We start from the raw sequence: 26,323 nt of genomic DNA, 5'->3' as shown, positions 1-26,323 counted from the left end.
CGTTTATTTTCTTTAATTTCTCAAATTTAATTAATTTATTTAATTGCAAACAGTTTATACTCCAATTAGTTAGCTTATTATCGTAAAATAGAAAGTGTTAGGCTTTGTTTCAAACATTAATTAAATTCGTAGCCAAAAGTGTCAAGAATTTTTCGCTTTATTATTTGAAGAGCTTAAGCTCGAAGGATAATTGAAAAGTGACTATTTTCACGAAAACACAAGAATTTGGGTTTGACTGAGCAATTAAATCATCTGGTTCTTTAATTATGCCGAACATTAATTAATCTATGTGACACTTTATTCTCAACTATTTATTCGTCGCCATGTTTGCTCGTAAGTTAAAAGCTCTCGAATTTTTAAAGCTGATGAATTTAACATCGAAGGTAAGTAATTTGTATCTGGTATTTTCCATCTTGTTTACTTACCTGTTTGTCTATTTGATTTTCTTACACAGATGAAAATGCTTTCAGAAATTTGGTCGCCTGGTTAGAAGATCAAAAGATAAGATGTTACCCCATCGAGGAAAGAGCTGAGCTCAGGAAAATCAGTTCTTCAGATTGGGATAAAGCCTTTAAACAAGTAAATCGAGAAATTGATTAAATGATTCAAATGTAAATTCTCACTCTTTTTATTTACTTTCAGTATCTTGATGCAGTTAAATGTCCGTTTGATTGTAAAGACCGTAAACTTATCCTGGACTGGTTAATCTCAACAGCGGTCAGATTAGATTATAATGACAATTGTGAGTAATATTTTACAACAAGAGAAAGTGACACATAAAATCATCTAATTAATGTAACAAATTTTTTTTTTCTTTCAGTCGACAAATACAAAGATGTAACTGGTAAACTGGTTAAAAGTCAAGCCACTAATCCGCAAATGGTTCAGGCGAATCCCTTGGACAATCTAGATTTTAATTCTAAAGAATTTAAACATGGTGTCAATGAAATAGCGAAAGTGTTGAAAGTACCACAACATCCCGATCATCTGGTCACCTTAAAAGCCATTAATCATTTGATTAAAACTCGATTAACTGCCGATGCGTTACAAGCGGAAAAACCTGACACCGATGTTAATAATGAGAAATCATTCACATTAGAAAACAGTCAACTTGGTTTCGACATCAAAGATCAAAATTTAGTACGAGCTGCAAAAGTTTTACGAATTTTGTATATCAATGATCTCAGAGATTTACAGAATAAGATAAATCAAGTTATAGTTTCTATCCAGGCGATAACCGCTAATCCTAAAACAGATACTAGTTTGGGACAAGTGGGCCGATAATGTTCAAAATTTGGGTAACATCTGATCTGTTAAAATAAAAGATATTCATCTAGCAATTTGATTGTTGATTCTCTTTAAAAATTCAATCTAAACTGAACCATTGGGTTGCACGAGGTTTCAAAAACAGGATTAACACGACTAGAAATTGAAAAGAATGATGATCAATTGGAGATCATGGTTGATGGAAAGAAATGGGGATTAACGCGAAATGAACATTAACTTTCATGAGAACCAAGGTTAACTTGTGGAGTAATTTATGTTAAACATTTATTAAGTTAAATGTTAAGGTGTAATTAAATTCACAGGATTAAGGTTAGAATTGGATCATTTGTCCCTTTCTTCTCTTTTCACCACCAATTTCGAAATGTTTACATCGCTTGATTGGAACTTGATTCCTGTATTTACAATCACCACATTCCATCCTCAAAACGATCTTCTTGGTTGTCTTGGCCTTCTTTCGGAAAATAGGCTTAGTTTGTCCACCATAACCTCGTTGTTTTCTGTCGTACCTTCTTTTTCCTTGAGCATGAATTGAATCTTTACCTTTCTTGTATTGATTAACCTTATGCATGGTATGTTTCTTACATTTACCACAATAGGTTCTCTTAGTTTTTGGTACGTTAACCATGATGGTCACTAATTAAATAATTAACTATGTAACAAAATAGAAAATGAAACAACCAATTAGTTAAACAAATTAATTAAATTACAATTAAATCCAAAAGAAACAATTTAACTTGAAAACCATCAAGTCAACAGACATTCAAAACGGAAACGGATGAAGACAAGAGACCCGATCAACTTTCTTGTCTAACAAAAAGCGCCAAATTTAAAATAAACTTGAAATTCTTTTTCTTAATTTCAATCAACTAAACTTCCCTTTCCATCAATTGATTTTTAATTGATTTATCAAGAAATTTCTGATTACTGTATTTTAATTCTTTGGTTTTTTAGTTAATTTTTATCGTTGTAAGAGTTGGAATCAAATTTAATGAGAATTTGAAATTTAGATTGTAGTTGAAAGAGACTTTGAATGTTCCGCTTCACCATCTTAGCATCAGTTTCCATGGTGACTAGACACATGCTCTTGTTTTGAACGAAAAGTATTTTTGTTAATTGTTGTTTAGAAATTTAAATTATTATTTAACTTTTGTTATTTGAATTAAATTATTGGCAATTTGTTCTAGTTTATCGAAATTTCTCTACCATGGATGAGGAAGAAGAAGTTAAATCCAGTTATGTCGAAGATGTTACGACGGTGAGTTTCAATTGTCATTCTTTTTTTGTGTTAAATGTTTATTTTGTTAAATTAATTATTTTTGATTTCTTTTCTTTAAGGATTTGCAACAATCTATCAAAGAAGCCATTTCTGCTAGTCTTGGATTCAATGCAACAGATTTTGATATTAATTCAACTTATTCGAGCTTTAAAGCTTTAATGGAAGCTGAGGAGAAAAATATGATTACGTTGTAAGATTATCGGATTTGTTTTTTAAATCAATTGGTTTGATGTTTATGTGATTTTTATGTAATTTCAGGATAAGCTCTTTGGCTAAAAAGGCTCGAACAGATGATAAAAATATCAGGAAACTGACGACGCCCGAAGATAAGTTTGATGCACTTTGCGACTTGAATGACATTATACTGGATAGAATTGTAAGTCATATTCTCATTTATCTTTCCTCTTACAATGTAATGTAAATGAAATTTTTGTATCAATTGTTTTCTTACAGAATCATAATCTAGATGATGCTGCAGGTTTAAAGAAAAAAGATCAAGAACTTATTGTTGCAACACTGAATGTTAGTAATAGCACCGCTGTCGCCATTAACCAGCAAAGGACAAAATGGATCTCTAATCAGAGCCAAGGAATAAAGCGAAAACGAGATATGGTTGTTAATTTAATTACCGCTCGTAACATTCAAAGGCCACAAACTAAATTCAAAGATAAAATAGACAACAGAAATATCCCTTTTGTCCCTCCATTGAAAGAAAAGCCTCATTCTACTCGGCCATTAGCTATTTTCATGGAAAAAGATGAAGATGGAGAAGAACATTCTTGTCATCCCTATGAGACTGAATTAGAGAATTGGCAACCAACTTCTTCCATGTTGGAAAAAGTAACACCACAACTTCCATCGGACCTAAAAGAAGAAAATTTTCATTTCATCAACGATTTAGATTCACTTCAATCTTTGATTGAAACCCTGAAGGATGTGAAAGAATTTGCAATCGATCTTGAAGTAAGTATTCATCTTTTATCAAATCATTTTATTTCATATTTTAATTTGAATATATTGTAGGCTCATTCTTACAGGTCATTTCAAGGATTCACTTGTCTCATCCAAATCTCTACCAGGACAGATGATTACATAATCGATTCATTATTATTAAGGAATGAATTGGCAATTCTAAATGAAGTCTTTACCAATCCTAAAATCCTAAAAGTAAGATATCAACTAAATTAGATTATCTTATTTAATCACAATTCTATTATTTTAAAGGTTTTACATGGAGCTGATAGTGATATTCCCTGGCTTCAGAGAGATTTTTCAGTCTACATCGTTGGAATGTTTGACACTGGACAAGCTGCTAAAACATTGAATTTGGCTCATCATTCACTTGCTTATTTATTGAAACATTATTGTCATTTGGATGTGAACAAAAAGTATCAATTAGCCGATTGGAGAATCCGTCCATTGCCTCAGGACATGTTGAATTATGCTCGAGAAGATACTCATTATCTGTTATATGTTTACGATATTATGAAGAAAGAATTGCTTGAAAAAGATCCATCAAGAAAATTATTAAAGCAGGTATTCCAATCCAGTCGAGATGTTTGTCTCAAGGTAAGTGAACCACAAATCTAATAGAATATAATAGAATCAAATGATCAACCTTAATTTCACACCAATCAATCGTATTTACAGAGATATGAAAAACCTTTATTCAAACCTGAAGGATTCAATGCGATTCTCAAAAGATCAACAGCCTCACTTAATCCTAGACAATTATTTGCTCTCAAGGAGATTTATGCTTGGAGAGATAAACTTGCACGAGTTGAAGATGAAAGTTCTGGGTAATTATTAATAGTTTATTCTGGTGGAAATTTATAATTTAATAATCGATTTGTTCTTACATCAATTTTTATTCTTTTTCAGGTATATTTTGCCGAATCACATGATGCTTCAAATTTCAGATGTTCTTCCAAGGTAATTGAGAATAAATTTTTTCAAAAACACTACATTTGAGATCGAATGAAATTTCAAATCAATAATCAATAATTTTTCTTTTCATAATCTAGAGAACAACAAGGAATCTTAGCTTGTTGTAATCCTATTCCTCCAATGGTCAGGCAACAGTTGAACGAATTACATCAAATAATTCTGAAAGCTCGAGATATTCCAATAGAGGTTCGTTGATTTTCATAACTCAATTTACATAATTGACTAATTGCTCTCTTTTTTTCAGAACAAAACCTCAACCACACCCGCTCCATCACAACGAATTATATCAACAAGATGCTTAGATTATGATAGTTTGGTTCATCTTCGACATGATCTAATTTATAAAAGTGACTCACAAAATTTGAATACACTATTAAAAGATGGAAAAGGTAAATATTAAAATAATTAATTTTGGGTAAAGATTAATGGTTTTCTATTAATGATCTTTTCAATTTCAGGAGATGATATCGATTATTCAAGTGTAAGAATCAAACCGAGACCAAAATCGAGGATGAATTCATCGCCACTTTTAGACTTCCTAAATACTCAGTCTAAAGCTAAGAGATCAGAACTAGTTGAGAAAATTTCATCGAAATTTGTTTCCCCATATCAAAAACTTTTAAATTACATGGTTACAACCGGATCATTGAAATGATAGTGATAATATTAATCAAGATGATTGATGACATTTAGAAATTAATGACAAAATTTGTAATCTTAATTCTTCTGTCAAATTGAAAAGACTGATTAGCATTATTATCGTGGCCTATTTTCTCCTGAGACAAATCAACTGTCCTGTTGAAGGTTGAATGATTAATTTATTTTCTCATGATGTTATTATATAAACATTGTATTTATCTTTGAGTATTTTGTTATCCCAATTGAGAAAAAAGCTGAGTAAAAAATTGAATTTACTTTGCTAAAGCTAATCAAGATTCAATTAAAATCTTGAATCAAATTTTTCATTTCATAGAAATGGTATAATAATAAAAGAATTGTGAGATACTTGAACTGAATCAGAACACTCATGATGTTGAAGATGAAGAAATTGAAATTTATTCACTATTATTTGTATCGATTATTTTGATAATCTAATTCAAATCGTGAAGATTTTACATTTTTTGGATTTTATTTGATAGTAAAGTTTCATCAATGAAATTATTTATTCTGTGGCCTCAGGAACTTCTTGAGTCTCGGCCACTTCAACTGTTACTGGAGTTTCTACTGTTTCTGATGGCTCAGCGCTTCCTCCCCATCCATACATTGGACCGCTTATTGGTAAGCGACTGAATTTGTCGCTTTTCAAATATCCATCGATTTTGGGTAAGGATTCAAATTTAGAAAGAAAATCTTTGAGTGTTGAATGAGCTTCAATCAATTCGCATTTGTAAATTCGGACGAAATCCAATAGAGAATACATGATACAATCAGCGTATGAAACTTTCTCACCAAGAACGAAAGGACCAGATCCAAGGAATTTGTTTAATTGTTCCAATTTAGGTGGAATATATTCATTGATTTCTTTTTGTGCTGTTTCATCATGAGTTCGCCAACATTTGAACAAGAACATGATCATATCCATCGACGCTTGTTCAGCTAAATCACATCGAGTTACCTCATTTTCTTCAGTACCAGCTAGTCCATTTTTCCGTCCCAAATATCGCAAAATAGCAACAGTCTTTTTTCACAAGAAACAAAAAGTCCAATCAAACAATTGAATCGAAATCAATTTAAACTCAATAGTAAATACAAATCATTTTACTCACTTGTGATAGTTTAACGTCACCATCAATGTAATAAGGTAAATTAGGGAAATCAAGTCCTAGTTCATTTGCTCCAGACCGAAAATCATCTTTTGAATACTCAGGAGCAGCACCGATGTTGTAAGTCTTAAGTTCATATTCGACATCAGCTTGAGCCAACAAGAGACGAATTGGATCACCAAGACCACGAAGATTCCAATAACCAAGAATAGGAGCCATCACGAAGCACAGAAATCACGAGTAACAATCAAATGAAAGAAAATAAACTTGAAAACAGTAAAAAAGTTCTAATGGAACCGATGATTGCAATCAGATGAATACGAAAATTTCAAAGGATCGAGTCTATTTATGGTGTTTTCTAATTCAATTATGTTGATTGTATGGGCTGTCCTTCAGTAAATATCATCAATTAGTAGGTGTGATTAGGATGTTGATCCTTCCCATTTGAAGACAAGACCAGTCTGACGAGATGATATCGCTTCCAATCGCTATGATAAAACGATGATAACAAAAACACATAAGCGAAAATGACGGAATCAGATAATCAGCTGATTTGCATTAATTGTTAATCACTTTGTTTTTCTCATGTTAATTGTTATCCAAACTCATTTGCAATTAATCAGAAAGATGTGTCGACTTGTAATCCTTTTGTTTGGGATTTTCAGACTTTTTGAAGTTGATTATTGTTAATCATTGTAATCAGTAGATGATTTATTTAAATTGATTCACTTAAAACTGTTCAATTGTTGAGATGCTTTTGTCAAGTTTCCTTGATTGTTATCAAATTATCGGAAGTGTGCCCTTGATCATTTGTGATTATCTTTAATCATATTACACACGAATTGAATTAAATCATAATCCGACACATTTCCGAGTTAATTGACAATAATTAATCAATTAAAGTTAATTGTTCAACATTAATGGATGTGCTTTTGTTTAAAGTCTATTGATACTCAAAAGTAAAAATAGATTACAATGAATGATCAATATTTCCCATTCAAACAATTGATTCAATTAGTCACAATTAATGTTTAATCAGATGCAGACATTAGTCATCAATACAATTAACATTATATTATTTGATTACAATCATTGACTTGAGTCTGGATTTAACTTTAATCTAATTACACAGAATCAAGATGACATCCGTTTCCTGTTAAGCATCAAATTAAACAATTGATCAAATTATCTTATATTTAACCATGAGGATTAAATCAAGGCTAAATCACCAGTAATTTATGGCTATTCCCAAAGATAGTTTTGTTAATTAAACAATTTAATTGCTTTTGGGCAAATCATGAATTAAGGTGTTTCTGTTATATCATCACCAATGATAATAGTGATCAATTTACATTTCAATAGATTCAGTTATTAACTAGTAAATAAAATCACATGAATTAACGTAACAATTAGTTATGTTGACCAGAACAATCAATTAATTGATTAAATAATACTTTTTATGGATGATGTAAATACCTTGAAGGATGAAATTATTATCATCATGATAGTTAAGTGCTATCGTGATCCTATCAATGGAAATAATAACAAACATTTTGACAACAATTTAGTAATCACCAAACAATTACCTTGAGAATTGATAGTTTTGAGTAACATCAAGGTTTGTTGTGTACATTGGATCAATGAAAGAACCGTTAATTTAATGGTAAAATCAGGAAATTAAACAACAATTAATTGATAATTTCTTGTGATTTAATCAGAATTAAAAATATTCTTAAAAGTCAAATGACTTGAGTTTTTTTTAATTGCGATCTTTGGTTACAATTAGACAGGTTTCACTTAATTAGGTACAATTAACATGGATTTAATTACTCTCAGTCTAGTCTTAATTAAGTTTGATTGATTAATTGTTTAAAAGTTAATCTGATTCGTTATCCGTCATTTTTTCATTCGACATAATCAAAATTAATTGATCTAATCAACTTTATCCTTGACTATACGATGATTGATATTCTGACCATCTAATTGTTTCATGAGATCAATTTCTTAATGTGATCAATTATTCTGTTGATTAAAATAATACAAATTCCCAATTCTGATCCAGATAATCAAAAACATTTATTTTGATAAATTTTCAAGTTTTCCATAATCAATTATTTCTGATTAGCTTCAACTCGTAATCAAGTTTAATTGTTAAGCCTTTACACAAACTTAATTGCTCTACATCAGCTGATCGCATAATTGATTAAATTATTAATATAATTGTGACACTTTGACAATGTCAATAAATCAATTTCCAATATTTTGACAATCAAATTAAAAATTTTAGTTACTTTCTATTCTCAAGGTTTTCTAATCATGTTCATCTTAATTTACATGATTAAAGGAAAATGAATGCAGTTCATTCATCAATGAATCAATTGTAATGCACATAATTAATCATCTCTTTTATTCAAAACCAAATCAAACAATTTATTTAATGAATGAAAAACATAATCAATGGGTAACTTTTCATCTCCATGAAACTCATCATAATGAATTAGTTTCATTTTGTCATCTCAACTATTTAACATTTACTCAGTTGTTGATTATGTTAAATTGATGTTAAGAACCTTAATCAAGGTATTGACTCATTGATTGGCTTTCACGGAAACGGAAATGATCCATAATTCATGTTTATGTGGTATCTTCACTAAGCTCAGTGCTGAATTCATGGTGATCTTTAAAGTTCATTTATCAATTACTAAATCAAGCATGAACTTCACTGTGAAAGTTTATCCTTCTGAATCAATTGCTCATTCATTATAATTAATTATAAATATTCATCAACTTTCAGATTGAAAATCTCAATTTCAATCGTGTAAGATTTTAATGAATTAATAGAAAGTGATTAATGAATGATGATAAATACCCAAAGATGAGAGGGAGGCGATAATTTGAACCACAGGGGAGAAATGAATCTATTTAAATGTTTGTGGTGTTTGATGAAAAGTTTCAGTTTAAATTCATTTCAGTTCAAATATTGATAAAAATCAACTGATCAATATCATGGTGCCAACAATTGGTTATTGGAATATAAGATTTTGGTTGAACCGATTGTGTTAACATTGAAACAAACTAATCAACCTTATCAATTAAAGAAATACAAAGTTGGTGATGCTCCTAATTACGATAAATCAGATTGGCTCAACGAGAAGGACAATTTAGGTCTTGAATATCCTAATTTACCTTATTACATTGATGGAGAGATCAAATTAACTCAGGTAAGTCACTGAATTAATCAATTTGTTTAATGATTAATGTTGCACATGTGAGATAATCAATTTTGACTAAACAAAAAACTAACAAACAATTGAAATTAGTTAAATTGTGAATAGTTTATTTGATTACCTTGAAAATCTTCAAGGTTGACAAAAGTACTTTGAAAATAAGTGATTTTCATAATTAATCAACTAACTAATTTACTTTTGAGTCGTGTACTTGTTAGTTGATTTACATAAGCTCATTTCCTAATGGTAACAATTTGTCTATCACATAACCAGTACATAGATTCATCACCAAGAGAATCATGAAATTTTTAAATATTCAGCTAATTGACTTTTCATTATGGAGATAATTAATGTATTGTTTTCATTGTGAGAGCCTTGAGTACATTTGAATTTCTTTGATTAACAAAAGGTTTTTACATATTAATTAGTTTTAACAAGTAAATAGTTGAATGAGTATTTAATTTGCTTCTCTTGTGTTATAATATTTACACAGACTTTGGCGATTCTCCGATACTTGGGTCGTAAATATGATTTAGGACCGAAAGGAGAAGAGGAAACAATTCGTTCTGATGTAATCGAACAGGGTGTCATGGAGATTATGTTGAAATTGATTAGTGCTTGGTACGTTGCTTCCGATGAGATTTACATGGAAAATTTACCTAAATGCTTCGATTACTTGGGACAAAAGCTTGAACACACTTCGAAAGTTCTTGGATCTAATCAGTTTCTTCTTGGAGATCGAATCACTTACATCGACTTTCTTTTGTATTCGACATTGGATTACATAAGAATGTTCAGTTTTCCTCTGTTTGAGCCGTACCAGAATCTAAATGATTATCTCCTCAGAATCGAAACTCTTCCAAACATTGAGCCTTATTTCAAAGACGAAAATTTCGATCGATGGACAATCAGCTCCCCAAGAGCCAAATTCGGTAATAAAAAACCGTAGATCAAGAACACCAACATCGCTGGTGCCATATTGTTTATGTTCACACGTCCAGAGTGTTAATAAATCTAATAAATAGTCAAGATTAAAATTAAGAATTATGAATCCAACGAACTAAATGTTTAACCGGAGGTTTACTTAGTTCAAATATCGACGATCACTTCATCTCGTTTAACTCAACTGAACATCCTATCATCCATTGCGTTTCTTCATGAGATACAAACATTAACGATCCTCCTGAAAATCAATAATTTAGCTTCATTGTTGTACATTTATTAGTATTTCGTTTGATTTTGAGGAAATTCAAACAAAGAAAAATAATGATAAATTGTTCATATTAATGTTAATATTAACAGATATACTAATGTATTAATAATAATATTATTATTGATAATATTAATATTAATAGAAAAATTCGTAATTATAATCAGACTGATTAACTGTTACCTGATTGTTATTCAATTGATTTATTGATTGAAAAGTTAAACGAACGAATTTAAGGGCAGAGAATTCGTTGAATTTAAATGTGAGAAAATCATTTGAAATAATAATCAATGTCAGGAATACAATCATCTTAATAAGAAGATATGAAGACATGGACTTAAAGGATAAAACGAATTGTCTGAATTCTGATTAAATCAGAGAAAGTTGACCAACTATCGTTACAACAGTCAATCATTTCGTCTGTTGAAAGTAGTAATTTAACTTTCGATCGATGCAAATTCATCATAAAATCAATAAGTTTCTAGGTGGATCCATAACTGAACAGAGTTATAGTAACAAGACTAATAGTTGATGATCAGTTTCACCTTGAAAAATAACATTAATCAAGGTTAAAGACAATTAAGGTAATAGTTTAGTTGAGATTTGATTTTTAATTGACAAATCGATTTATATAATTAACAATTGAATGTGTCTCATGGAAACAATCAGTTCAATGTGACTCTAAATTTTAATTATTTGTAGCAGGCAAAATCATGGCTAGATCAATACAATTGTATTAATAGTAATCATAGAGACAGAAAATGAAGTTTAAATAACAATCGGAAAGTTAATTACGATTAACTTAATGACAGTGTATGTTAGTTGAATTGTAAGCTTGCGGCAATAAGTTGGAATCAAGTCTAAGATCAATTCGATAGATTAATTATATTGACTCAGAACTTTTTCTTTGCTAAGAGAAAATTCTTGAGGATCGTCGATTCGCTGATTATTCACTTGGTTCGGATGAACCGAATCGAGCCATAGGTCCACTGAATGGGAATCGACTGAAATCTTCCGATGAAAGATATTTTTCGATTTCAGGTAGAGCTTCGATTCGTGATAAATATTCGTTAATTGTTGATACATTTTCATCTTCAAATATACTCGAATCAAAGAGACGAATGTAGTCCAAAAATGAATACAGCATAAAGTCAACGTAAGTAACTCGATCACCGATCAGGTATTGATTTTCACCAATCAATTTTGCGAGTTGAGATAATTTAACACTCAAATTAGCCGATAGTTCACCTTTTAACTGTTCAAAAGTCTCTTCGTCTTTAGTGTACCAAACTTTAGCACAGGACAAAATTAATTCCATTGTAAATTGTTCAGTCATGTCCAATTTAATTATCTCCTCATCTGATTCACCAATCAATCCATGTTTTCGAGCTAAGTACCGTAGTATAGCCACAGTCTGTTGGACAATTAAATTAGATTTTGATTAGATGATAATAGAAAACAAAGATTGGGTTGATCAAATTCACTTTTATGATAGATCAGCAAACAATAAACAAAATCAATAGAATAATTAACTAATTGTCTTACCTGAGTGATTTTAACACCTTCATCCTCGTCTATGTAATAAGGTAAATTAGGAAAGTCGAGATTGAGATTGAATTTCTCGTCAAGCCATTCACTCCGATCGAAATCGGGCTCAGGTCCAAAAGAGTAGCTTTTCATTTCGTACTCTTGGCCGACATGAGCTAATAATAAGCGAATCGGTTCAACAAGACCTCGAAGTTTCCAATAGCCAAGAATTGGAGCCATAATTAAATCAATGGTCTAAGTAAAACACAAAACGAAAACTCTAGTTTATTGAAACTTTTGACACAATAACAATGAAAGAATCACTATTATCTGATTGAGTTCGAGTTCTTTATTTTAACATGCGCAATATCACAAATTTAACAATTGGTTAATTTCATCGGGAAAATGGTAAAGTTTATCACATTATTTTGTCGAATCGATATTAACAGTTCGAGAAAATTTTCAGGCTAGAAAATGATGAGCAAATATCATGGTTTGAACTGAAAGAATGAGAGTGAAATTGAAAAACAATTAATCAACTGAAAGTAAAATCAAACAATTTAAAGTGATGTAAATACCTTGAAATTGTATATATGGTTTTGAATTCAATGGTGATAGATTTAGGTTAACGATGTAAACGAAAAAAAAAGTTAATTTGTCAATAGACAAAAAGTAGTTGGAAAGGATTAATTATCAGCGTTTTTTACCTTCGGGAAGCATGAACACTGGAATCGTTTTAAATGATTGTGAAAAAATGTTACGCATAAAATCAAGTCCACTAACGACTTGGTGATAATTGGATGAACAGGAAACCGGATATTCACCCCGAAAAACTCTGATCTGACGATTCGTGTACCTTAAAAAATATCTTTTACTATCTTCGACCCGACCGGTAACATTGGGACATCCTCGTACATCTATTAGCTCCAATTTGTTACAATGAGATAGAATATCGTGTATATGGCTGTCGCAAAGCTCGAGGTTCCCTCTGATTGCGAGATTCTTCAAGTTTGGAAATTTCGTTATAATACATCTCAGTGTAGTCCATTTGTGGAAACTATTTGGCTACAATTAAAATTGAAATAAGAAAATGAGAAATGATAAATGATAAAGAGAAGAGAATAATCAAAATCGAGTTGAACTAGTTACCATGTATTCCAGAACTAAATTTTGTAGGTGATTATTGGCTCGATTTGGAACATGTTGGTAAGGGAAAAAAGATTGAAATCGAATAAATAAACTTCGAAGTCTGGGACATAAATCGACGAGTGCTCCAAATCCATAGGGTGGGTCATGAAGTGAACATGAGGGTACATCAGGACGATAACTACAAATATTTAATTCTAAAATTTCAATTGAGTGGGAACATGGACCATGATATCCGGATAAAGGTTCTCCTGCAATTTCAATGTAATAAAAAGAAACTTTTGTTAGAAAAATGAATTTTACTAACGAAAAAAAAGTAGAATTACCTCTAAATTCACCGACGTGAAGTCTTTTTAGTGACCTAAAGTCAGATAAAATTTTCCATAAAGAATCTCGAGCGAATTTGACAAAAAGTTGTTCACAGGTATCGGAAAAACACTCTTCTATTTCAGTGCCAATTGAATAGGATGAAAACATTTGAATATGTTTCAGCCCAAGAGGTACGGATAACCAAAAAGGATGATTGTACTGAAGGCCGATAATGTTGGTTCGGCAATTAAGGAGACTGCCGATATATGGTTGGATTGGTTCTGCATTACCGTTAATTTCAATTACCGAAAGATTCGGTAGAAAATCTAAATATTCAGCAATACGAGAATTGTCCTCTATCAGTTCCTGGTAGAAAAGAGTGTCCGAGCCAACGGAAGAATCTAATACTGGTTCAAGGTCATCATCCTCTAATTAAAAGGAAAACAAATGGAGACAAAATGATTAGTTGATTGTCAGAAGAAAAAGAGAAAGTATTGTTCAAAAGGAATGGAAATTTGAAAGAATTTATCAACTAATCAGCAATAACTTTAGGAAATAACGGTAATATATTCAAAGGCTGATTCGAAAGCGAAAGTGAGCTAATTTTTCCAAATCAACTAATGGTTGCACAAATCTCGACATTTGGAAGAGGATAAAAAGCAAATCAAATAATCAAATTAACATTCGATTAACTTGTTAAAATGAAATAAAAGTGAGAAAATTAAAGAAAGCAACTAATATTCAATGACGATTATTATTAATTTAAGGTTAACAATAATTGATAATGAAATTAACGCTCTCAAAATTTACCTTATCTAAACAATAACTTTTTATGATTATCTGAATTTGAAAGTTTAGGTTGGTTGATTAGGCCAGGGACACTTTTCGATTGTGATTAGGACGACCTTATTATTATAATATTAATATAAAGACTATATAATGGCACCCGAAGGTTGTCCTCTTAAAGAATCAGAATGGAGCATGACTGAGTTTCTTTTGCTTTTTGATTAAAGTGACACCCGATTTGGATATTTAAACAATCAAAGATCAACAAGAAATTTGCTAACATTTTATGACAGTGGTGATCGTCAATTTGAGTTGATTATAAATGAAATTGTGATGATTAACAAAAATCGTGGTTGATGTAAGTTAACAGCGAAAAGAAAGTGAAAAAGTTGCAATAACTAAATAGATCAAGGTTAGAAAAGGTTCAAGTAACAAGGAAGAAAAAATTAACAGATTGGAGAGAGAAAAAAAATGAATAAAAAGAAGTAACAATCAACAATTAATTGATTGGAAATCTTAATTGTTACAATGATCAACGAATGTATGAAAGTAAACAACTACCGCCATCCAGTGAAAGAAGTAGAAACATTTCAGCTCTGGAAAACTGGATAATCTCATGTTGGATTAGTTTTGTCTAGAGTTGAAAGTTGAGGATCAATTTGAAACAGTTACTAGTCAATAATGACAGAGTAAATTAAAAATCTATAATCCAATTGGTTAACAAACACTGATGGAAACATAAACAAATGACAAAGATGAATGACACAAATTCCATCAAATTGTGTTGAGTGATTTGTGAGAAAAGGCTAAAGTGATGACCATAGAAAACAAAGTGACTGTCAACAGGCTAAACCGAGATTAATACAATCAAGTGAAGACATTAAGACGATCAATCTAAGATCCCCCAAGGCCAAATAGATGATCACACAAAGCTACAAACCTCCATCATTGACGGTCTCACAAAGAAGAACCCGAATTTGTGACAATCGTCGACGGGCAAGGAACGACCAACGTTGACAAACTGTGGAAAGAGGGAAAAAGGACAAACCAAAATAGAGAAAGAGAGAGAGAGGAAACAATTAAAAGCTAATCGTTTGAGCGTCAACATGATTGGTGTTGATTAGAAATTCAAATCACATTTCCAATTGGAAACACACAACATAACATGTAACATGTTTAATGCTGAAAACAATATTAAAACAATAAACAAGATTCACTTACCAACAGAAACGTTTATCAAATCTTCAACCCAGATAATTTTATTAAACACAATCTCCAGTATCTCATCGGGTAATTGGTTGATTCCAGTCATGGTGATTGTTCAGTGAAAATGAAAAAAGAAAAATATTCAAAACAATAATAATAAAAATGAATTGACTATAAAAAGAAAACTCATGAAAGAGAGAGAAAAAAAAGAGAAAATCTGAACCACACAAAGAGAGAGAGAATGAGAAGGAAAGAGAGAAAAGAAAGAGAAAGAGTCAAGGAGAAAGGGAAAAAAGAGAAAGGTAAGAGAGAGGAAAAGACATCAGCCCCTCATCTCGTACTGCCGATGACCATGATGAAGATGATGAAGATAAAAGATGACGATGATTATGGTCAATGGAGCAAATTAATTCCGTCCAACTGAATGAAAAAGATTGAAAGAAACACAAAGAGGAAGAAAAAAAATCAACATCAACTGAAAAAAAAACTTATTCTAAACACGAGAGTAGAAAAAGTTACCTTTTCTCTCTCTCTCTCTCTCTCACCTTCATCTTCTCTCTTTCTCTCTATTACCTAACCTTTTCTTTGCTTTTCTTTCCTCTTTCTCTTCTTCTTCTTCTGCTTCTTTTCCTCTTTCCCAATGTACGCGCCATTTTCGAATTGTTAAACAGTTGACCTACTTTTCGTTTTTTCTTTAACTTTTTTTTTCTTCAAGTTCTTTTTCCGTTTCGATTACGTTCAATTTGTTTAATTAAAAAAGAGAAAAAGAAAATGTTCTTTTTGAAGAAACAGTCCCCAACAACAGTCCGGTCTCAATATAAGCGTTTTCTTGTTGATAGAGACACGAAAAGAAAGAAAGAAAAGAAAGAGAAATGATGTTCTTGTATCGGTTTCAGGGTCATCCGGATAACGAAATTAAAGGCGGAGTAATTATCATTTACTATAATAATTACAAGTACTATTTGTCCATAACAATATTCACCTCGATATTTTGGCCTCGAACTGAGAGTGTACCACCTTTTTCTCATCATTCGCCATCATCCTAATCCAGTTTGAATTGTTGCTCAAAAGGAAACCTTGAAGGCCTTTAATTTGTTTAATTATCTTTTTGTCAATTACTTTCAATTTAATTTTCTTTTCTTTTAACAACAATGTTTACTTAATTTCAATCATGTTTACCTAAAAATTATCATCAACTTGATCCTCTTCAATTTATTATATTGTTTACATGATGATCAGTTTAATTTCTGATTATCAGGCTAATTGGTTCATGTTGATCAAATTATCAATATTTGTTTCATCGACCATTTTATCAACACTCCTTAATTGTTGTTAAATCATCAACATCATAACCAATCAATTGTAGTTTCTTTATTTAAATCTTGTGAGGTTTCATGTAAATCCGATTAACTTTGAAATTGTTTATTCGTGTAAAGAAAACAACAATTAGTAAAGTTGAACAATTAATAATTAGTTGGAGAGTAAAAAATTTTAGAGAAATCAAATGGTAAACTCAATAGAAATATAATCAGTTCAATCGATTATCTTGTTCTAAGCTGATTAATTGCTCTTAAAATTTGTGATGAAAATCAATGAAACAATTGGAATCATTTTCGTTTCAAATTTGCATCTTATCATGAATTGATTCATAAAAAAACAGATTAATCAGATGATCACATTGATGAGAATAGAAAATGATTCAAGATAAACACGTTGATGAATCGACATGAATTGAGACAATATGATGACCAGGAACCATCGCCAATCCTAAACTACGAGGCTCCCCTTTCTCTCCACATTCTGCAATTTAACAATTGATCAATCAATTAGTCTCGACAATCAGAGTGATTATATCAATCAACTTACCTTTATATCTAAGATACTCAAGACAAGAACCAAGAATTACATTTCTATGGTTATCGGTACACAAAAAGATTCCAATTAAAACTCTTTTATCACTCATTTCAATTTTCATCGTTCGATTGAGCCAATTTCGCAATTTAGCTTTAGCTTCATCAGGAGAAGTCATCGTTTTGTTGATTGATGAGAAGCGAATCACAAAACTGAGTTACAATTAAAGGGAAATTGTCATTGAGAGCGAAAAGTAAACAATGTTTACAGTTTTCTGCATTCAGGTGGTGCCCTCGAGCGGTTGTTCATTTTAATGGAAAATAGAATAAGATTTTTGAAAAAAATTCATCAATTCGATTGATGATTCATCGAAAGTTATTTTCTGATTCCATGACGGGCTCACACTTCCGGGTTCTCCTTCAACAATCCGTAATATCCTTTCCCTTTCTAAGAAACCTTCAAATCCTTTTCTTGGATGTTTCTTAATGATACAAACTTTTCCTCAAATTGATCAACTAAATCAACGATTGAAATTAAAATCACTTCAACTGATCAGCTACAAAACTCTATTTTCGAAGTACATTGTATTCTGATAAATCTCTTCAGATTATGTAATAAATTCTCAATATTCTGATTGACTTCATGAATGTCATTCTTTTCATTATTCTGATTTTACCTTCATTATAATCGAAGGACGATAGATTGTGAAAACTTCAGTTTCTTTGTAATTTGTGAACAAACTAATTAATTTCATTCAAATTTAGTTGAAATTATTGTTAAGCAATAAATTGATGAATTTGAATATCATTCTATTTGATTTACTGAACAATAGACATTAAAATGACCTTGATAGCAGATAATCAAGGTCTCACTGATGGTTCATGATTCTGTGGGCTATGGATCCTCCGTTGAATCATTGATTTAATCAATTAATCGTCAGGAGTTTTTGCAATTTCATGCATCAAACATTTAATTTTGTCTTTATATTATTAATTAATTAGCTTTTGAATTTCATTAGATATGATCAACCTTGTGAAACAAATCTACTTATCATGAAGATTGTCATTAATTGTCAAAAGAGTTATAAATTATGTTTCTGGCTGGGAAATGAATCCATAAAGATCGAGTTCTTGATTATTGACAATAAAAACTGATTAAACTGTTCAATCAACTAATCTCCATTTTACTATTTCTCATTACGGGGATTAATTTAGATATCATATTCTAGGAAAGATTTTTAATATCTACCTTATCGCGTTTCTATTAAATCAACTGAATTGCAAACGCAATAATTAAAATAAATGCAAGTTTAATCAATCACTTGGATCAAATCGATACATAAATGGTTTTATTCACTTGGTTTTGATCCACCAAATCGAGCCATTGGTGCAGCGATTGGGAATCGACTGAAGTTTTCCGATGAGATGAATTCCTTGACACCAGGCAATGACTCGATTCGTGCCAAATAATCGTGAATCGCTGTTTCATCAGTATACATCTCTGGAACGAAGAGTCGATTGTAATCAAAGTACGAGTACATCATGAAATCAGCATACGTAACCCGATCTCCAATGATGAACTGATTGTCACCCAAAAATTGAGTCAACTGAAGTAATCGGGGCTTGATTTTGGTGATCATTTCACTTTTCCGTTGTTCATAATTATCGTCAGTACTAAAGTACCAAATGATGACAGCGTTCATCATTGTGTCCATTGCCAATTGTTCAATCATGTCCAATTTGATGTTTTCTTCTTCCGATTTACCAACCAGCCCGTGTTTACGACCTAAATAACGTAAGATCGCAATGCTCTGTAATTAAGGGGAAAATACCGAGAAAAGTGAGCTATTAATTGTAAATCAAATGAAAACACAATCAAATTAAAGTCACATTGACTTTAACCTTCAATTTAAATTAATTATAATCATCTATTATAATATGGTTAACCCTAAACAATTTTAGGATCATGATTATCTGATTGATCATCTTAATCATCTTTAAAAACTGAACATTTAATCTTCACCATTTTAGTTAACTAATTGTCTTACCTGAGTGATTTTCACACCTTCGTCCTTATCAATATAATAAGGCAAATTCGGGAAGTCGAGTCCGAGACTGAATTTCGTATCAAACCAATCGTTGGCAAAATCAGGCGGAGGTCCAATGGTGTAAGTTTTCATTTCGTACTCTTGACCAACATGAGCCAATAAAAGTTGAATAGGTTCACAAAGACCTCGAAGTTTCCAATAGCCAAGAACTGGAGCCATAACTGTTTGGAACGTTAAGAAGAAACTAAAAAATTGAATGTAATCAAATAACACAATCAACAATTAACTCACAAGATGAGAGTGTTTTCTTTTTATATTAATTTACAGCAAAGGGTGTGATTAAACTAATCGATTGTAATCAACACTCGATCGGAGTCTTGATCGATTGCAATTAAGTTTTCTCGTTCTTTCATTAAATAATAAATATAAACGCTCTGGTGATAATTAATTTTTTCTCAAGTGAGAGAGTCTCTATTATTCCGATGTACTTATTTTTAACACCAAGGTTAAAATAATCAATGAGAGAGTCACTAGTTAGCATTGATTCACGTTCAACTTGAGTGCAGTCTCTTTATTGGTGAGAAAAGAGTCCAGTAATTTAATGTTGATTTAATGTTCATCAAATTGAATGGACTACAATTTATTTTGATAGTATTTAGTTAGACGGAGGATTGTGGCCCCACTTTGCCCTTGATCCGATGATTGGAAATCGTTTAAAATTTTCATCCGTAAAATATGATTTGATGTTAGGTAAATTTTCAATTCGATTGAGAAAATGAATTAAATTTTCGTGACAATCAAATAACTGAGATCTAAACAATCGGACGTAATCCAATGTTGAATATAAGAGAAAGTCAATGAAAGTCACTCGATCTCCCAAAATGAATTCATCAGAACCCAGAACTTGCGATGTATGTTCGAGCTTTTGTTCAAGGAAAGGAATCAGTTGCTCATTGAATTTGTCACATTCTTCTTGAGTGTCCACATACCAGGCTCTCCACAGTGACGACATGATCTCAAATGCTCCCTGTTCAACTATATCAATACGAACATATTCCTCTTCAGTTCGAGGGCCAAAATCATGTTTTCGAGCCAAATAACGGAGAATAGCCAAAGTCTAGAAGACAAAAAAGTTATTGATCACCTACTACAATAAACAAGGAAATCAATGATAATTACAATTTACCTGAGTTATCTTAACATCTCCTTCAATATAATAAGGTACATTTGGGTAAATTAATCCCAATCCCTTTTTGTCAATCGGCCATTCATCACCCAGATAATCAGATCCATCTCCTTGTTTGTAAGTTTTCAACTGATAGGGTTGATTAATTTGTCTCATTGTCAACAAAATGGGCTCGACGTTGGCTCGATATGTCCAATAACCAATAATTGGTGTCATTGTAACAAAAAAGTTAATACTGGAACAACTGAAACAAATTCACAATGAACAATATGTCTTTTTGGATAAAACCTTGTAATCAGGTAAATTGTTGACTTTCCATTACCTTACCTACTTTTATACCTGCTGAGATTAACGTTTATTTAGCAAGATAATCTTCTTATCGAATCTTTCTAATTGAAGATAATTTGGATTTTAGTGCTGTGCAAAACAAATCTTAGTTGATAAAAAAATCATACCTCACGCGCTTATGTGTTGGATAAATTTGAATTGATTTATTAGCTATCGATAGATACAGATCAGTTTGAGGTAGTAAATGGATTGATTTTGAAATGATCTGATTGTTTGACAGAATTGTTTATGTCAAATCGTAAACTAGTAAGTACTAAGATTTTATCATGTTGATTGATTGTTTCCCCATCTTGCATTTGGTGCGCAGATCGGGAATCGACTGAATCGTTTACTTTCATGGTACTTTTTGATTTCAGGGAGAGACTCAATTCGATCCAGAAAATCCCTGAGATTTTGATTGCGACTTAAATAATCTTCATCATAAAGTCTGATGTAATCAAGTACTGAATAGAGTAGACAGTCAACATAAGTCATTCTATCGCCAAGAATAAATCGATTTGACCCAAGGGCAGTTGATGTTTGCTCGAGTCTTTGTCTGAGATATGGATGTAAATGAGGTTTCGCTTTGTTCAGTTCTTCTTCCGTATCAACGTACCAAACACGAAAACAAGTGTACAACATTTCATGAGCCCCTTGCTCGAAGATGTCGGAACGGATTATCTCCTCTTCAGATTTGGGTCCAAAATTATATTTACGACCAATGTAACGAAGGATCGCTAAACACTGTAACGAAAACAGTCACCAAACTAATAAATGGTCCAAAAGACTGACAGAATTAACCCTTACCTGAGTTACTTTGACATCGCCATCAATCAAATAAGGTATATTTGGATAAGTTAATCCTAATCTCTCTTTATCCACTGGCCATTCATTACCAAGATGATCAGGAGGACCACCGAATTTATAATGTTTGATTCGGTATGATTGCTTGAGTTGATGCATACACAATAGGATGGGATCGACAAGGGCGCGAATAGGCCAATAACCGATAGTTGGAGCCATAATTGACAAGGACAATTGAATAACAAGAGTAACAAACACCTAAAAACAATCAAATTGAATGACAAAAAAACTCGTTTTCCTTTGCTTTATATTAACTGCTCTTTTTTGATTACCGGGGATATTTGAATTGTCAACAATCAACTTCACAATTTAAACTTTTAATTTACATCTGTTTGTATTTAAATTAGATATTAATATTAAAACGAAAAAATCTATTAATCATTGGTGGTCTCAAAATTTAGTGCGTAAATCAACACGTGAATGAAATTGACACCTTGGTAAAGCTTAATAGTACTTTAATTCATTGACATAATTATTTAATCGAAGTCATTTACGAATTTATCAAAAGTTTATAACTAATTTCCGCTTCCAAACTTAGCCATTGATCCGGTGATAGGAAATCGTTTGAAATTTTCGTCTTTAAAATATGGCTCGATTTCTGGAAGAGCTTCGATTCTGTCAAGATAATCTTTTAAGCCTTGATGTGGATCAAGTAGTGAACATTTGAAGAGTCTTATGTAGTCTAATGTCGAGTACAAAAGGAAATCATTGTAAGTGACTCGATCTCCAAGAAGAAATTGATTCGATCCAAGAACTTTTGAAGTATGTTCGAGTTTCTGTTCCAAGTATGGAACTAGCTTAATGATATTTGCTTCATAGAATTGATCATTATCAGCATACCAAGCTCTGAATAAGGATAAAAGCATCTCCATGACACCCTGTTCGATTAAATCAGAACGAATTGTTTCCTCTTCTCCTTTGGGTCCTAAATCATGTTTTCGACCCAAATATCGTAGAATCGCCAAAGTCTGTGTCAAGTTGAAAAGTTTACGATTAATTGGTTTTCACAATAGAAAATCAATAAAGGACAATTGCTTATTCGATTGTATTAAAAGTAAAAGTCAAAGTAACGACAAAATATTGTAAATATAAAAATGAGACTGGTTAAGTTTTCGTTTGATCAATTATCAGTTTTACTATTGATTTGATTTCAATGATCACTAAGATTAAGGAAGAACTATTGACCCAACCTAGTTGGTTCGAATCAAGCATTTGATCAGCGTGACAGGGGAGTTAATTAGTTACCTGAGTAATTTTAAGGTCTCCATCAATATAATAAGGTAAATTCGGGTATTCAAGACCTAAATTCTCCTTCTCTTTGAGCCATTCGGATTTATCGTAATCTGGAGCACCACCAAGTTTGTAAGTCTTGTACTCGTATGGCTGTTTAGCTTGTTTCAGTGTCAACACAATGGGCTCAACAAGCGCTCGAAGATTCCAATAGCCAAGAATCGGGGCCATTTTCGTTGATTTATAACAGATAAAAACTCACGGCAGTTAAACAGACTATTTACTTAAACACCAGCAAACTAAACCGATACAACAATTTTGTCCTTGGTATTTATATCAATATGATTATATTGCTCTCTTTCATCCACTCCCATCTCTCCTATCGCCCTCTTCGGGTGTTTCATCAACATCATTTTCTCAACAAGTGTCAATCAACCTCAATCGTCATAATCTATTGTTCAGTCTATGTAATCTAGTTCCAAATAAGCTAATTGAGCTCAGAAATTCTGTTTCATTATCTAAAGACCAAGGTAATATTACAATGGAATCTCAATGTCGATTGAGTTTTTCACTAGTCATTACCTTTAGTGTTAAAAGATTAGCATATTACACTTCAGTTTTTAGATAAAAATTGTAGTCTATCAGATAATCGAATTGATTTGAGTTACATGATTACAATTAGTGTAATTACCGGTGCAAATAAATGGGTAATTCTTATGTTGAATTAACCATATATTTGTTTCAATCTAGATGATCAACTAATTTGAATGAGACTTTGAACTCATAAAATGAATACACTGATTAATTTGCTCTCACTATAAACTAGACTCTAAATCTTATCACCAATTCAAGTTAATTGAACAATAATATTTCATTTTCCAACAAACGAATCACTATTACATTTAACTAATTCATTTTGTGGGAATTATGTAAATAGAGATTAAAGATAATCAATATTATAACAATTCTGACTGACAACTCAATTGAATCTTTCAAATAAACTCATGAACATGAATATACTTTTAAAAGCGTAATTGAGTTTAATTTATGTTTGAATGTTAAATTGTCAACAGTTTAAAGATTCTAATCTCCTCAAACACCAGTAAATTAATCAACAATTATAATTGATTTGATTAAACCTAAAGGATTATATTAACTATTAATAAATTGAACGATAATTACAACTATTACCTTCATTTCGTTGCCAATACCTGGAAACTTACAATTAGTTGATTGTTCCTTTTTGCAATAGTAAACAATCATAATGGTGATTGACTCAGATCAGGCTAATTGCTCAAATGAAAACACAATTAATCATTTAATTGAGTCATACATTTAATTTATTAAAAAGAAAATCAAGATTTGAAAGAATAGTTTGTTCTCATAACAATAGATGGCAGCACATCTTTCGGGTTACAAACAATTAAATTGGCAACTAATTGAATCTTATTTAATTATTTGGAAGTGATTAATTGATCTTCCTACCCAATCAATAGTCAAAAGCTATTAATCAACTGGAAAAAGTTGCAATAAAATTAAAATTAAAAAGTTCTAATTCAGTTCATTTGATTTAACTTGAGTTTTTCTATTGTATCAAGCAAAATGTAAATTAAGTATTAATTAAGAATCAATATCAAAGTAATTAGTTAACCAACTTGAATATGAATACTTTAATCATCTACCAATGATTTAAAATGAAGCCTTTGAACGGGAAAAATATGAATAAATGTTTAGGCGTTGAAACAATTTAAAAGATGAAGATTGAATTTAAATTATACAAATTGCAGTTTATCGTTGATGATGTTGACATAAACAATTAATCAACAATCAAGAGGAAAATAGATTAGGAAAGATGAGCCGATCCCAAGGAAAGAATAATCAACATTTGAATCTCTTGAATTAAAAGATTAAGAGGTAGGATAATGATTGCGAATTAACTGATCATTTAAAGTTTCTATTCCAATTCATTGAAAACAATTAAAGGTAAATATTAATTATGATAGGAAAAGAAAAAGAAACAATCAATTTGAAGAGAATGTTAATGGAAAAACTTGAATTTTGAAAAGATAATTTCAAGATAAATAGAAAACTGAAGAACCGTTGATAGAAACAGTTACAATTAAGGTAGATTATTGTTCAGGTTACTTGATTTCAATTCAATTTCTCATTCTGAGTGATTATATCTCAACAATTTGCATCAACAGCGAAACTCAAAAGTATTTTGGTTTCTCTTTTCGCTCAACAAAATGATTTATTTGATTAGCGTAGGATTGGGAGATTTGTTTCATCACCATCGTCTTAATCACAATCAACAGTAGCAATTTGAATCAATGAATACAAAGCCTCAAGGGTCAGTGAGACAATTGCGTGGGTCAATAATTGATCATCGACTCCTTTTCATCCTTGTGACTCTTTTTTACCCTCTTTCTAAAATATTATCATCTTCATCTTCCTTATCATGAAAATCATTCTGAATAACATATACAATGAATTACGTTTCAATATCATTGAATCATTTTCTAACAAATTTAGATCAACAATGAGGCTCTGTAATTAATCTGAGGATCAATTAATCGTTTGCTTCTGAGCTTTTTCCAAGATAAATTGTATTCAACTGAATATATTGATATTTGTTCATTTTCTCAAAATTATCTAACAATTAACTCATTACCTGAACTTCATTTAATCATGTTTAACCCACCTGGAAGCTCAATTAATTATAACGATAAAAGCAATAGTAAAGCAAAGTAAGTAAAACTTTGATTGTTATTGATAATCCGTTAAACATGATTACCTCAACTTTGATATTAATTGTTATTATTATTTTGCTTTTGCAACTGTAATCATAACACAAAAGTCACATCAATTTATTTTACCGTTAATTGTTGATACCACCATCAAAGTATTGATTAAGTTGATGATGATTATCATCAACTCGCAATCAAAATGCCTCAAGATTATCAACAAATAATGACGATGATGATAAAAACTTTTGCTGGTCAATAAAATTAATAAGATTATCCCCTTAGTTGAACAATGGTTAATCATTTGGCTTGAATTGTACTTTTACGATAATTAATTATCAAATCATCTTCAGGTTTTAACAATTTACAAAATTAACGTTAATCAAATGC

At 31.1% G+C, this 26,323-nt stretch overlaps 10 protein-coding genes across 11 annotated transcripts; 3 read left to right on the top strand and 7 right to left on the bottom strand.

Annotated features, from left to right (window-relative positions):
* Window positions 1-72: 72 nt before the first annotated feature.
* Window positions 73-1,340, top strand: LOC128396979 (RNA transcription, translation and transport factor protein-like). The gene is given in 5 exon segments (XM_053357642.1): window positions 73-354; window positions 357-383; window positions 455-579; window positions 643-742; window positions 821-1,340. Coding segments are annotated over 5 exon segments (747 nt in total). The 5' UTR covers window positions 73-323; the 3' UTR covers window positions 1,285-1,340.
* Window positions 1,341-2,374: 1,034 nt separating this feature from the next.
* LOC128396973 (exosome component 10-like) lies at window positions 2,375-5,526 on the top strand. Its single transcript, XM_053357634.1, has 11 exons — window positions 2,375-2,542; window positions 2,623-2,753; window positions 2,822-2,939; window positions 3,017-3,526; window positions 3,587-3,730; window positions 3,788-4,132; window positions 4,214-4,362; window positions 4,445-4,495; window positions 4,588-4,696; window positions 4,755-4,899; window positions 4,969-5,526. The coding sequence occupies exons 1-11, from the start codon at window positions 2,492-2,494 to the stop codon at window positions 5,163-5,165; spliced, it is 1,950 nt and encodes a 649-aa protein (XP_053213609.1). The 5' UTR covers window positions 2,375-2,491; the 3' UTR covers window positions 5,166-5,526.
* Window positions 5,527-5,543: 17 nt separating this feature from the next.
* On the bottom strand, window positions 5,544-6,603 carry LOC128396980 (glutathione S-transferase Mu 1-like). The gene is made up of 2 exons (XM_053357643.1): window positions 6,277-6,603; window positions 5,544-6,188 (listed from the first exon to the last, which is right to left on the bottom strand). The coding sequence occupies exons 1-2, from the start codon at window positions 6,490-6,492 to the stop codon at window positions 5,673-5,675; spliced, it is 732 nt and encodes a 243-aa protein (XP_053213618.1). The 5' UTR covers window positions 6,493-6,603; the 3' UTR covers window positions 5,544-5,672.
* A 2,661-nt stretch (window positions 6,604-9,264) lies between these two features.
* On the top strand, window positions 9,265-10,899 carry LOC128396983 (glutathione S-transferase Mu 1-like). The gene is given in 3 exon segments (XM_053357646.1): window positions 9,265-9,310; window positions 9,313-9,494; window positions 9,994-10,899. Coding segments are annotated over 3 exon segments (669 nt in total). The 5' UTR covers window positions 9,265-9,279; the 3' UTR covers window positions 10,450-10,899.
* Window positions 10,900-11,301: 402 nt separating this feature from the next.
* Window positions 11,302-12,485, bottom strand: LOC128396981 (glutathione S-transferase Mu 1-like). Its single transcript, XM_053357644.1, has 2 exons — window positions 12,256-12,485; window positions 11,302-12,124 (listed from the first exon to the last, which is right to left on the bottom strand). Exons 1-2 carry the CDS (start codon window positions 12,475-12,477, stop codon window positions 11,657-11,659), a joined length of 690 nt encoding a protein of 229 aa, XP_053213619.1. The 5' UTR covers window positions 12,478-12,485; the 3' UTR covers window positions 11,302-11,656.
* On the bottom strand, window positions 12,485-16,264 carry LOC128396975 (uncharacterized). 2 transcript variants are annotated; one of them, XM_053357636.1, is made up of 6 exons: window positions 15,700-16,264; window positions 15,419-15,499; window positions 13,710-14,120; window positions 13,387-13,634; window positions 12,945-13,302; window positions 12,485-12,737 (listed from the first exon to the last, which is right to left on the bottom strand). In XM_053357636.1, exons 1-6 carry the CDS (start codon window positions 15,788-15,790, stop codon window positions 12,700-12,702), a joined length of 1,227 nt encoding a protein of 408 aa, XP_053213611.1. In that variant the 5' UTR covers window positions 15,791-16,264; the 3' UTR covers window positions 12,485-12,699. The 2 variants fall into 2 exon arrangements, with proteins under 2 accessions (XP_053213611.1, XP_053213612.1); XM_053357637.1 differs by having other exon boundaries at window positions 12,816-13,302; window positions 15,700-16,259.
* An 826-nt stretch (window positions 16,265-17,090) lies between these two features.
* On the bottom strand, window positions 17,091-17,809 carry LOC128396986 (N-alpha-acetyltransferase 38, NatC auxiliary subunit-like). Its single transcript, XM_053357648.1, has 2 exons — window positions 17,551-17,809; window positions 17,091-17,484 (listed from the first exon to the last, which is right to left on the bottom strand). Exons 1-2 carry the CDS (start codon window positions 17,711-17,713, stop codon window positions 17,384-17,386), a joined length of 264 nt encoding a protein of 87 aa, XP_053213623.1. The 5' UTR covers window positions 17,714-17,809; the 3' UTR covers window positions 17,091-17,383.
* Window positions 17,810-18,827: 1,018 nt separating this feature from the next.
* Window positions 18,828-22,185, bottom strand: LOC128397017 (uncharacterized). The gene is made up of 6 exons (XM_053357682.1): window positions 21,903-22,185; window positions 21,382-21,839; window positions 20,769-21,012; window positions 20,451-20,699; window positions 19,583-19,858; window positions 18,828-19,345 (listed from the first exon to the last, which is right to left on the bottom strand). Exons 1-6 carry the CDS (start codon window positions 22,116-22,118, stop codon window positions 18,884-18,886), a joined length of 1,905 nt encoding a protein of 634 aa, XP_053213657.1. The 5' UTR covers window positions 22,119-22,185; the 3' UTR covers window positions 18,828-18,883.
* LOC128396982 (glutathione S-transferase Mu 1-like) lies at window positions 20,127-21,100 on the bottom strand. The gene is made up of 2 exons (XM_053357645.1): window positions 20,769-21,100; window positions 20,127-20,699 (listed from the first exon to the last, which is right to left on the bottom strand). The coding sequence occupies exons 1-2, from the start codon at window positions 20,982-20,984 to the stop codon at window positions 20,238-20,240; spliced, it is 678 nt and encodes a 225-aa protein (XP_053213620.1). The 5' UTR covers window positions 20,985-21,100; the 3' UTR covers window positions 20,127-20,237.
* A 212-nt stretch (window positions 22,186-22,397) lies between the features above and the next one.
* On the bottom strand, window positions 22,398-23,508 carry LOC128396984 (glutathione S-transferase Mu 1-like). The gene is made up of 2 exons (XM_053357647.1): window positions 23,205-23,508; window positions 22,398-22,927 (listed from the first exon to the last, which is right to left on the bottom strand). The coding sequence occupies exons 1-2, from the start codon at window positions 23,418-23,420 to the stop codon at window positions 22,475-22,477; spliced, it is 669 nt and encodes a 222-aa protein (XP_053213622.1). The 5' UTR covers window positions 23,421-23,508; the 3' UTR covers window positions 22,398-22,474.
* Between the last annotated feature and the right edge of the window lie 2,815 nt (window positions 23,509-26,323).

Source organism: Panonychus citri, unplaced genomic scaffold (genome assembly GCF_014898815.1).
Source record: "Panonychus citri isolate SS breed McGregor unplaced genomic scaffold, ASM1489881v1 Contig00028, whole genome shotgun sequence".
NCBI lineage: Eukaryota > Metazoa > Arthropoda > Arachnida > Trombidiformes > Tetranychidae > Panonychus > Panonychus citri.
The sequence above is the reverse complement of the archived record's forward strand: the minus strand, read 5'-3'. Positions and strand labels throughout refer to the sequence as shown.